We start from the raw sequence: 12,579 nt of genomic DNA, 5'->3' as shown, positions 1-12,579 counted from the left end.
GTTTGGCCATGATCAAAATGGTGTTGGTACAGAGGGATTTATGTGCTATATAGAGAACTTTTTTTATCCATCCTGTTGATTAGTGATTCCAGTGTTTTCTTTTTGTTGTCTGCCTATCTGTCTCTCTTTAATTAGTATTAGGATTCTTTTTCTGGGCAAAAGATTTTGTAGATCCCCTACATGATAGGGTTTGGTTACTTGTAGTAATCAGGTAGTGATGTGATGTCATTAGTAACTACTTAGCAACCAATTTTCCAGATTATGATAAACAATTTTTGTTAATTGCAGGCGGTATTTAAGTTGGCATTCAAAAAAAATTACAGGTTTTGGAGAAGAGATAAAAATTTAGTAACTCTTGGGACATCTGGGTGGCTCAGCGTTTGAGCGTCTGCCTTTGGCTCAGGGTATGATCCCGGGATTCTGGGATCAAGTCTCATATCAGGTTCCCTGCAGGGAGCCCGCTTCTGCCTCTGCCTATGTCTCATGAATAAATAAATAAAATATTTAAAAAATAAAAAAATGTCCAAGGTAGAGCAGTCTTGGGGGATGTGAGAACTTAGTTTATCATTGGAAGTAGGTGACTAGGGGATGCCTGGGTGGCTTAGTGGTTTAGTGCTTGCCTTTGGCCCCAGGGCGTGATCCTGGAGTCCCGGGATCAAGTCCCACATCAGGCTCCCTGCATGGAGCCTGCTTCTCCCTCTGCCTGTGTCTCCCCCCACTGCCCCCGCCCCGAGTCTCTCATGAATAAATAAATAAAATATTTTTTAAAAAGTAGGTGTCTAAAGTTGAATAAGAATGAAGGTGTAAGAATTTTGAGGCTGGGTGGATCATTTAAATGGATGATGAATCTTTTAGGATTATGAAGACATTCACTATAAGCTTGAGTCTTCAGTGGTTGGAGGGGGGAAGCATGTGAAAGTGGTTAGATGAGAGTGAGGGTGTATTAATTGAATGGCAGCACAGTTCTAGGGCATAGTCTTAAAGAATGAGCCTTTATACAAAATTGGCGGTGGTGTTTCTTCTACCTACAAACATGCTTTCTCTGTGTGCGTTCTTAATAGTTAGTTGTATTTTATAGTTATCTTAGCTGTTTGAATTTATACTTGATACTGCTACCATTCTTTGTTTTTAATAATAAAAAATAATTTGAAACCCTTTAAATAAAATTTATTTCCAAAAATATTGTAGTAGATTCTTGTAACCTTGAAAACTTGTTAGAGTCCCAGGAAAGTCTTTTGCTTCTTCATGGTAGAATCAAGTAGGTTTAGAAAACACTGAATGGGGCAGCCCGGGTAGCTCTCAGCAGTTTAGTGCTGCCTTCAGCCCAGGGTGTAATCCTCGAGACCTGGGATGGAGTTCCAGTGTCAGGCTCCCTGAATGGAGCCTGCTTCTCCCTCTGCCTGTGTCTCTTGACTCTCTCTCTCTGTTGTCTCTCATGAATAAATAAATAAAATCCCTAAAAAAGAAAACACTTAATGTTGAGAACTAGTAGACCTGATGACCAGTAAGAGTCATTCCTAAGATCTTGCAGATTTAGGAAGATTTTGCTTTTCCAAAGGTTTTGATGGGATCCCTGGTTGGCTCAGCGGTTTGGCGCCTGCCTTTGGTCCAGGGCGCGATCCTGGAGTCCCAGGATCGAGTCCCACATCGGGCTCCTGGCATGGAGCCTGCTTCTCCTTCCTCCTGTGTCTCTGCCTCTCTCTCTATGTCTATCATAAATAAATTAATTAATTAATTTTTAAAAAGGTTTTGATCATAATATTAAGAGAAATAGAGAGCTGCTCTAGGGCCATTAAGGTTACGATTTTTTAGAAAGGATATGTGCCTATTAGGAGTTAGAGAAAAGGTGGTCTTTAGAGGAACAATTGAAGACACAGGGTAAATGGAGAAGAGACAATTCTTGTAGCGAAATCTGAAAGGAAGTGGGTTGGCATTTAATGTAAAGTTAAAGGGCAAGAGAAGATAATTTGGGAAATATATCTTTTTAAATTATTATTATTATTATTATTATTTATTTATTTATTTATTTAATTTATGATAGTCACACACAGAGAAAGAGAGAGGCAGAGACACAGGCAGAGGGAGAAGCAGGCTCCATGCACCGGGAGCCCAATGCGGGATTCGATCCCCGGTCTCCAGGATCGCGCCCTGGACCAAAGGCAGGCGCTAAACCGCTGCACCACCCAGGGATCCCTGGGGAATAGATCTTGATAGAGGTTTGGGAGCTCACTAAAGTGAGGAGGCAGTGTCATTGTTTGAGAATAGATGAAGACAGAGTTAAAGGCTTGAAGAGACTTGAAATAGCCCTTTGGGAGAGTGCTATGAAAGGATTATTGTTTGCCAGTGATAACTGTAATGAAGATAGAAAAGCATGTGAACTTGTAAACTAAGAACATAATCTTGACTTTCTCTAACAGTACCTTTGGCCTGGGAGGAGTTGGAAAGCAGAAATGGGATAATTCAGATTGGGAATTACTATGATGGAAGATGTGAAGGTTAACGAATGTATAAAGTACTGTAGTGGGTAGCTCTAAATGCTAAGTGACATATGTCTATGCAACCAGGAGAAAGCACGTTATAAATATGTATGCTATACATTTAGATGTAGAATTATCATTGAAACAAGGTTTTCAACTTTTATCTGTTTAGAACTCTAATTCAATTACATGCTGGTCTCTTGACTTAATAGAATTATACTAAAATAATTGTTGACTCATAAAGCTAACAACCCCTAGTTACCAGTAAGTGTGAAAGAAAGGAGAGCTTCAATATTTAATGTCACTTTGTTTTTTGCATTCTTATCAGTTGAATTCTGTATTACTGTTGAACACAATGCTTGAAAAAGTTTGCCTAATTTTTTTTTTTTTTAAGATTTTATTTATTTATTCATGAGAGACACAGAGTGAGAGAGAGGCAGAGGGAGAAGCAGGCTCCATGCAGGGAGCCTGACATGGGACTCTATCCCAGGTCCCCGGGACTGAAGGCGGCGCTAAACCGCTGAGCTACTGGGGCTGCCCAAAGTTTGCCTAATTTTAAAGAGTACAGAAAATATGTATCAAATTACACCTGGTGGTTAACTTTATTCAAATGTCTATATATTTCATCATCCAATTGTAGGACAGCAAGTGGCAGTCACAGAAATGTGTACTCAAGGAACACTCAGGGTGGTGTTCTGTAGTCTAGTTAAATGTTGCCTAACACCTTTCTTCCCTGTGACCACTTAGGGCTGGTAAATTAATAATGGGAAGAAAAATATTATAGTTTAATTTTAGAGCTAGCATGCTAAATGTCTTATTTAATCTTTTTTAAAGGGCTCAAACTCACAACCCAATCAAGAGTTGCATGTTCTACCAACTGAGCCAGCCAGGTGCCCCTAATTTCTAATTTAAGAGAACATATAACCTGTTTAAATATATGTAGGGGCAGCCTGGGTGGCTCAGTGGTTTAGCGCCGCCTTCAGCACAGGGCGTGATCCTGGAGTCCTGGGATCGAGTCCCACGTCAGGCTCCCTGAATGGAGCCTGCTTCTCCCTCTGTCTGTGTCTCTGCCTCTCTCTCTCTCTCTCTCTCTCTCTCTCTCTGTCATGAATAAATAAATAAAATCTTAAAAAAAATAAGTAAAATAAAAATATATTTAGCTGCAGTTTGAGTTAAGAAGACTGTAAACTCTTCTCCTCTTTCAGTATTCAACCAAATTTCTACCTGTTCTGTGAATCATGACTCCATTACTCTAGCCCAATAATCTTGTTTTTCTATATACTCAAAACCCCTTTGTGCCATTCTTTGGGAATCTAGCTAATGGTGGTATCAGCTTTTTAAAAGCAGAGATTGAGCAAAACATTTTTTTTTTAATTTTTATTTATTGATGATAGTCACACACACACACAGAGAGAGAGAGAGAGAGAGAGAGAGGCAGAGACACAGGCAGAGGGAGAAGCAGGCTCCATGCACCAGGAGCCCGACGTGGGACTCGATCCCGGGTCTCCAGGATCACGTCCTGGACCAAAGGCAGGCGCCAAACCGCTGCGCCACCCAGGGATCCCTGAGCAAAACATTTTGTACCTTATGATATACAGCAGATAGTCCTAAACAACTCTTTATTTGAGTGCATACCTTGTAGAGTAAAAATCCTAAAGAAAAGTACCAAGAAAGGGGTAGAGTGGTGATGGGGGAAAATCAGCCATTTATTCTTAGCAGTAGGGGATCCCTGAGTGGCTCAGCGGTTTAGCCCCTGCCTTCGGCCTAGTGCTTGATCCTGGAGACCTGGGATCAAGTCCCACATGGGGCTTCCTGCGTGGAGCCTGCTTCTCCCTCTGCCTCTCTTTCTCTCTCTCTCTCTCTCTCTGTGTCTCTCATCAATAAATGGAATCTTTAAAAAAATATGTTCTTAGCAGTAATTCTTGTGTCCACAAACATCTACCAATGAAAAAAAAGCAGCGGTTTTGAAGAGTTTAAAAGATGCCCATATTATTAAATTATTTGTTCCAGTCCTTTTTGTACTCTGGACTTGATTCAAGCAGGGAAGTAAGTGAAAAGTGAAAGCTGGGCAAGTTAATTCCTGGTAGATTTAAAAGGAGCATGCCTTTAAGAAGTCACAGCCTCTGGAGAAATAGTACAGACTATATATTTGTGTTATCATGTCTTTGCTTTAATGTCAGTCCATAGAAAACTATGCCCAAAACTTCAATGTGTATATTCTACTCTTATTCCTTTTCCAGTAGATTACTTCTTTACTTAATAAAGTAGGAAGAAACATTTTAGCTTTGTGAGAAGTTTGTATTCAATAGATTTTCTTTTTTTTTAAGATTTTATTTATTTATTATTTATTTATTTATTTTTATTTTTATTTTTTTTTATTTATGATAGTCATCACAGAGAGAGAGAGAGGCAGAGACATAGGCAGAGGGAGAAGCAGGCTCCATGCACCGGGAGCCCGATGTGGGATTCGATCCCGGGTCTCCAGGATCGCGCCCTGGGCCAAAGGCAGGCGCTAAACCGCTGCGCCACCCAGGGATCCCTAAGATTTTATTTATTCATGAGAGACACACACATAGAAAGAGAGTGAGTCAAAGACACTGGCAGAGGGAGAAGCAGGGTCCATGCAGGGAGCCCGACGTGGGACTTGATCCTGGGACTCCAGGATCATGACCTGGGCCGAAGGCAGGCGCTAAACTGCTGAGACACCCAGGGATCCCCTATTTCAGTAGATTTTCTATTGAGAGCTATAGTTTTAGTTGAATTAGTTTTAGTGCACACTGATATTTTTGTAACTTTTGGCTGATTACTTTTTAGGGTGAATAGATATAACTAGGGCAAAGATATAGACAATTAGGCATTTGTTGTCATGAGATTCTGCAGAGACCTTTTCATATTGACCCACCTCAGATGTTTAAGGTCTTTATTTAATTTTCTGTGCTGCAAAAAGGCATATATATAAATACATTAGTGGGTTAATGAACTAGAGTATTCAGTGGTAGGCATGCCTAGTTTGTTACTCCATTGAAGGCACCGTTTTTTGTTTGTTTGTTTGTTTGTTTTTATTCATGAGAGACACAGAGACACAGGCAGAGGGAGAAGCAGGCTCCACACAGGGAGCCTGATGTGGGACTCGATCCCGGGTCCCCAGGATCACGCCCTGGGCCGAAGGCAGACGCTAAACCGCTGAGCTACCCGGGCTGCCCAGAATCTGCACTTCTAACAAGCTCCCTGGTGATGCTGATTCGTGTAGTTCATAAAATATACCTTAAGTAGCGCAGAGCTAGATGGTTTCTCTTGCTTCATATTCAACATAGAATTGAGCAAAATCTTACTAATCCAGTTGTAAAATCTATAAAACTACCATAGTGAGACAAGGGATAAAATGAAATTTATCTTTTAATTAGTTTAGGCCTTTTGGTTGAAAGCGGAAATAAGTTTAAACCAGCACCAATAAAAAAAAGAGAATATAGAAAAAAGAGTATGAGACAATCTCACTGGCATTTATGAGCAAGAAATGAAATATAGTCAGGCTTCAAGGGAAGTGAAGTGAGAAAGTTAGAAATCAACAAGTAAAGTTAGCTATACCTCCCATTTTGGCTCTCTGGATTTTTGTTTCAACTTCCTCTCTTACAGTATCTGGTACATGTCTTTGGCTTTGCCATGTTGTTATCTGTGGCCTTCACTGCTTGACCTTTCAGCCTCAAGACCTACCATCTCTTGACAACATCTCTTTGTTTTAGTTCAAATTTTCTTTCTTTCCTTTTTTTTAAGCTTTTATTTATTTATTCATGAGAGACACACACATAGAGAGAGAGGCAGAGACACAGGCAGAGGGAGAAGCAGGCTCCATGCAGGGAGCCTGATGTGGGACTCGATCCCAGGACTCCAGGATCATGCCCTGGGCCAAAGGCAGGTGCTAAACCGCTGAGCCACCCAGGGATTTTCTTTTCAAGAGAAAATTTGGTCAGCCAATGATGAATTGTTTCTACTTGACTCAAGTGTCCCAACCTTGAGCAAGTTAGTCTTCTATGTTTGGGAGGGTAGAGTGTTGGAGTCACACTGTAATAGGGCCAGTGAGATTAGCCCCTTGCAGGGAAGGGGGGACCATGGGAAAGTTTCCCAGAGAAGGAAGGTATTAGTAGAATAGGCAATGACACCTGTCTAATAACACCTTTATAAATGATTGTGGAGAAGGATTTGCCAAATTAATGAATAGAGTACGGGCATCTGATTAGGATACTCCATAAAAGTGTGTATAGAAGTTACATAGACAGTAGTTAGGGGACAAGCATAGTGGTAGATCCATCAGTTTAGTTAGATCCATCAGTTTATTTCTCAGAGAACTAAAAATTGTCCTTATTATAGCATACACATATTTTAATCCTCTGAGTGTTATCAGTATATACAGGGGATAATGGCAAATGTAGGCAATAAAAGTTGAGCCACTCATTTCTACCTTTCCCCCAGTGAGCACAACTAAGATATCTTAACCTCCCCACTTTTGACCTGTTCCTGGTGAAAATACCCTTGCTCATTCTTCTGCTTGCTGTCTCCTAGATCTCATTCCCTAAGTTTATTTTGCATATAATTTTTTAGATAACATTAAGATTACTTTGTGAGGGAATGTAAACAAATTCTGCCATTTTTGGAGTCCCAGAGAGCCACCCAAAACATTTAAGACTCAACTATATTCTGAAGCCCTCAGTGTAAAAAAGAAAGCATAACATTAGTTATACTTTAGTTATTAGTTGATCTTTGGGTTCTTAGGACAGTTGAAGTAATTGCGAAGTTACCTCATTTTTCCTAAGAGGCCATTCTGTCTATGCTGTCAATATCCAATATAGATAAACAAATTGAAAAGTTAGTGATAGTATTTATAGAGCAGTGCTACTTTTCCTCTTTGGCTTAACAACAAAGCAATGCTACAAATTCTGGTGTTCTTCTGAAACAGATATATCCCCCTAAAGTAAAAAGCCTGGTTAATAAATGTCAACTCTAATAGTTAAAATTTTTATGTTACAACAGTGTTTTGGGCAAAAGTATAAACAATTTTTTGAGGAGGAAAGCCTTTAAGTAAATTACTTGCTGACTCAGAATACGGTCTTTTTAAAATATTTATCTTAATAATAGCCTTTTTTTTCTCCTTTTCAGAAAAAGCCTGTGCAGAAGCTGGGTCAGCAAGAATGTCACTTCTTATATTGGTGTCCATTTTCTTATCTGCAGCTTTTGTTATGTTTTTGGTCTATAAAAATTTTCCTCAACTTAGTGAGTAAGTATACAGAAACTGAAAAATGCCTAGACATTTATAGATAAAAATGGATTAAAAGTAAAACTGATTTTAAGCAACGGAACTGTCATGGTGAATTGTAGATCAGCTTTCATGGTTTGTAGCAAGTCCATATTGACACTGTTATTTAAACACTCCTTTCCAAATATGCCTCTTGATTTTCTTTGCAGTATTTTCCTAGCACTGCTCCTCTAGTTAAAGCCTCATCTTTCTAAAGGCTTTCCAAATTTAAAAAAATATATAACCACACTAAGAAATAGTTTTTATATCATAATCCAGCATGCGCGTGCCTGTTGCCTTTCCTCTGCTCACTTATATACATCTATACATATAAAATTAGGTTAAAGTTTCACGAAACAGGTTGTGGTCTCTGATATTTTCTATGTATTTTTTAAGGCCAGTAGTGATGAAGCAAACTTACTTTAAAATTCATGAAAGATATTGACCTGTGGTTTGAAAAACACTGATGCTCTTCTTCTCTGCCTTCCCTTGCTTTTCCGTCCATGTTTTCTACCTTCCTTCTATTTTTGTCTCCTTTTACTCATCCATTACCATCCCCACCACATTTTTCTCCTAGCTCTTTTCCCATTTTACGGAAATGATAAAGTCTGAATAGGTAGTTTTCACAGTGAAATGACTTTGTATAAACCTCGTATACCTTATTTACTATACATCTAAAATTTCTTAGCCAAAACCTTGGAGTTGAAGCATGTTTCAGAATTTAGAATTTTTCCATTTTGGAAAGACAACATGGAGTAAATACTATATATCATGTAGTACCTCCACCAGAATCTGGGGCAGCATCCCATAATCAGGCACATTAATATTTTTACAGAGAAATGGGCATAAAATACTATGAATAATTATATAACTGCGGGTCAACTTTTGCTGACAAAGTATGAAGAACTTTTGGTTTTCAGAGGTTTTTGAATTTTAGGGAAGAGATTATGGACCTGAAACACACTTTAAGAAGGCAAAATATCCCAGGGTGGTTTAACTATGGGATTACCACCCTTGTGTAATCATATATTACATAAAGGACCACTAAAATGTAGTTAGACCTTCAACCAGGGCCGGACTGATACAATAATGGATAACTAAAAAAAAAAAAAAAAAGGATAACTGTGAAGTGTGATTTCAGCATGTTCAGAGGTTCCTGTTTTCCTCTAAATTCCTTTCATTAACAGTTTCTTATACTTGAAATTTTGTAGTTAAACTTATTTTTATATTTATTTTAGTACTTTGATTTCTTACATCAGTGTAAATGCCTTTGGGAGGCTAGCATATTCTATTTATTGATAGGTTAATATTAGTACGATTGAATTTTAGATTTTTTCTGGTTTTGATCAAGGAGGTGGACATAAGGAGCTGAGATAGGGCCAGAAGATGTAGGTTAAGGTTGTCCTTGCTCCCAGTTTGCTCTGAGAATAACAATATGACTTGCATATAAGTATGTTCTATGGACCTGTTATTTCTGCTTATTTCTGTGTGTGTGTGTGTGTGTGCATGCATACAAGTGTGCACACCTCTATAGTTTTTAGTTTGTAAATGAGAAAGCACATTTTAGTTTACCTGCTGTTTTTATAGAATTTAGGCAGCAGCCATTGTGCAAGATCAGTTAAATTTTATCATGTAAACAAATGGGCACGATGTATATTAAACACAAAGGTAATTATTTGAAGCTTTTATAAACAAGAAATCATTCAGTTCTAAATAAGGCACCAAATATAAAGTAAAATTAATAGAAAAAGAAAAATGTTTTAAGTTTATATCTGAGCTTTGAGCTGGGATATTACAGAAAGATATGAACTGTAAATTCACCAAAAATTTTACTTAATTTTAGTTGTAATTAATTATTGACTCTAGGTTATCATGAGGATTACCCAAAATGATGTTAAATGTTTTAAATATGCTAATATTAGTAGTACACTTCTTAATTCAAAATTTATACCAGGGTTGGAGCAAATGCTTTTAACCTAATTTAGTTTGGATCATCCTGAACTTTCATATATTGATTACAAGTCTTATGAAATTAAAACATTCTAAAGAAATAATTTATAGACTCTTAAAAGTTAAGAATTTATGGTTAATATATTACAGATCAAGGCATCAAATCATTTTGGATAAAACTTCATGTTTTGAACTTTGATTTTGATATTAACTATCTTGGCAAATTTCTGCTTTAAAATTTTTCACTTTAATTTTATTTCTTTAGAGAAGAAAGAGTGAATATGAAGGTTCCCAGAGATATGGATGATGCCAAGGCTCTAGGAAAAGTTTTATCCAAATATAAGGACACCTTTTATGTACAAGTACTTGTAGCTTATTTTGCTACATATATTTTGTATCCTTTTAACTGAAAAGAAAACATTTTCTAGTTTTATTCAAGAAGTTTTAAAAGTTCTGTTTAGTTATGCATAGCTATTTTTTCTTTTAAAAATCGTTTATGCAGTGTGTGTGATATTAAATAAAATATCAAAAAATTAAAATGGAAAAAATTCTCACTTTAAACCTATCTCTTCAACTTGGTTATTATTTCTGAATATTTATTACCAATTCTTTTGTATTCTGCTTATTTCACTTATCATAAACATTTTCCTTTTCTCTATATTATTCAAGATAATTATTTATTTAATTTATGATTGTATTAGTTAATTGATTATTTTGATTTAGTTTATTTTGAGTTAATATTGTCACCACAGTATAATTCAAAAAAATATTCCCTTAAGTTTGAAGATATAATTTTTATTTACTTTTTTGCTTTTCTACATGTCATGTTATGAATCTTTTTGTTCGTGACTTTTTCTTCCATTTAATGGTTTCTTTGTAAAAAGATCTTGAGGGGATAATTGGACAATTCAAAGGATATGAATTTTTGAAATAATTATTGGTATGTATTTCTTCATTTTATAGAAATGGGATACCTGGGTGGTTCAGTGGTTGAGCGTCTGCCTTTGGCTAAGGATGTGGTCCCTGAGTCCCCCGATCTGGTCCCATATCCAGGTCCCCTTGAGGAGCTTACTTCTCCCTTTGTGTCTCTGCCTTTCTTTGTGTCTCTAATGAATAAATAAATAAAATCTTAAAAAAAAAGAAATATATGTTGTGTTAACCAGTCAGGAAAATAGCTTTATTTTTCCTATGTATTTTCAAATGGCTTTAGCTACTGGTGATTAATCTTTGGATTTATGGACTTTGACTTTAATCTGATTTTGTTTGTATCTTTTTTTTAAATTCAACTTATTTTCAAATATTCTCAGTTAATGAAAGACATTATCTCTTGATTTTGTAAAGGTAATCGTTAACCTTTCTAAACCACCATTTTTATTAAAGATTTATTTATTTGAGAGAGAAAGAGTGGGCTCATGAGCAAGGGAACCACAAGCAGAGAGGCAGAGGTAGAGAATCTTAAGCAACTCCCTGCTGAGCACAAAGCCAGGCACAGGGGTTGATCTCATGACCCTGAGATCATGACCTGAGCTGAAATCAAGAGTTGGAGGCTTAACTGACTAATCCTCCCAGGCACCCTACCAGCCAGCATTTATTTTTAAAAATTAATTTACTTTGTTAATTCTCTCAAACAATTTTTTTTCTTTTTTCTCTCAAACTATTTCTATTCTGGCTTCCTCTTTTGTTTTTTGAATTGCTTTTGGTTATTGGACTTCTCAATTACATTTTCTCCTAAAATTCCATAGCATTTTCTTTTCTTGGATTTAGATTAGATTAGATGTTATATACTTAACACGTATATATTTCTATACTTGTCTCCTTATACAAATGTTTGAAGTATATACTTAAGCACCCTGGACCAATTATTCCTTGCATAAGCAGTTTGTTAAAAGTACATTTACAAAAACTTTTGCTGATGATACAAACATTATTCCTTTATCCACCTACTGGGAATACATTTTTATTTAGGTAGTGTGGTGTATATAGGCACTTTGTCATTATTTATTAGAAAAATTAAAATTTAGAGAAAATTTAGAGAATCATGCACTTATTTTTCAACAAGTTATTTGACAGCTAGTTGTAATTTAGTAGTATATCAACTGCTTTAAGAAATTCATAATTGTTATCTTTCCTACTAATTCTATTTTAGAATCTATGAGGGAAAACCATAGTATTAGACTTACAGGTTATTTTGCCTTTATGCAGTTTAACCACAAATTAAAATATTTTTCCTAAGGAAGATAAAAACTTGGTTCATTTTTTTCATTTGGCTTTTATAAGGCTTTTGTGAACAAGACATATAGTTTCTGTTACTTTGGAAAGTCATCTTGTTTTGCCCTATTTTGCCTCTCAACTTTGGGAGGGATACTGGGTGAGACTCAAGGGGATGCCTACCCATAAGGCCAATCAGCATAAATGGATCTTGACAATCTATGGGGTAATAATCTTATAGCCTAGTTATCTTAATATCCATATGCAAATTAGTAGAAATGAATAAACTACCCTGTAGAAAGTAAATTGAAAGGATAAGAATGGCTTTATTAGGAACGCCTGGGTGGCTCAGCGGTTGGGTTCCTGCCTTCAGCTCAGGGCGTGATCCTGGAGTCCCAGGAGCGAGTCCTGCATCGGGCTCCCTGCATGGAGCCTGCTTCTCCCTCTGCCTATGTCTCTGCCTCTCTCTCTCTCTCTCTCTCTCTCATGAATAAATAAATAAAATCTTTTTTAAAAAGGCTTTATTATTATAAAATACATTTGGTTTTAATTTTAAATATTGGTTAATATTGTTAATCATGTTTTATTGCATATTGTTACTGTTACCTTGGTAAGTAATTATAATGATTTTGCATTTCATTTTAGATTTTCATAATA

General features: G+C 36.6%; 1 protein-coding gene across 3 annotated transcripts in view; it reads left to right on the top strand.

Moving 5' to 3' along the window:
- TMEM41B (transmembrane protein 41B) overlaps window positions 1-12,579 on the top strand; it is a 34,724-nt gene that overhangs the window by 13,921 nt on the left and 8,224 nt on the right. For all 3 annotated transcript variants that reach the window (XM_025459442.3, XM_025459440.3, XM_025459441.3), the window contains 2 exons: window positions 7,629-7,746; window positions 9,980-10,108. In XM_025459442.3, coding sequence (XP_025315227.1) covers window positions 7,629-7,746; window positions 9,980-10,108 — 247 coding nt within the window. The remainder of the gene's footprint in view (window positions 1-7,628; window positions 7,747-9,979; window positions 10,109-12,579) is intronic.

This window comes from Canis lupus, chromosome 21 (genome assembly GCF_003254725.2).
Source record: "Canis lupus dingo isolate Sandy chromosome 21, ASM325472v2, whole genome shotgun sequence".
In the NCBI taxonomy this organism is placed as follows: domain Eukaryota; kingdom Metazoa; phylum Chordata; class Mammalia; order Carnivora; family Canidae; genus Canis; species Canis lupus.
Note: the sequence above shows the minus strand (reverse complement) of the source record. Positions and strands in the feature narration are given on the sequence as shown.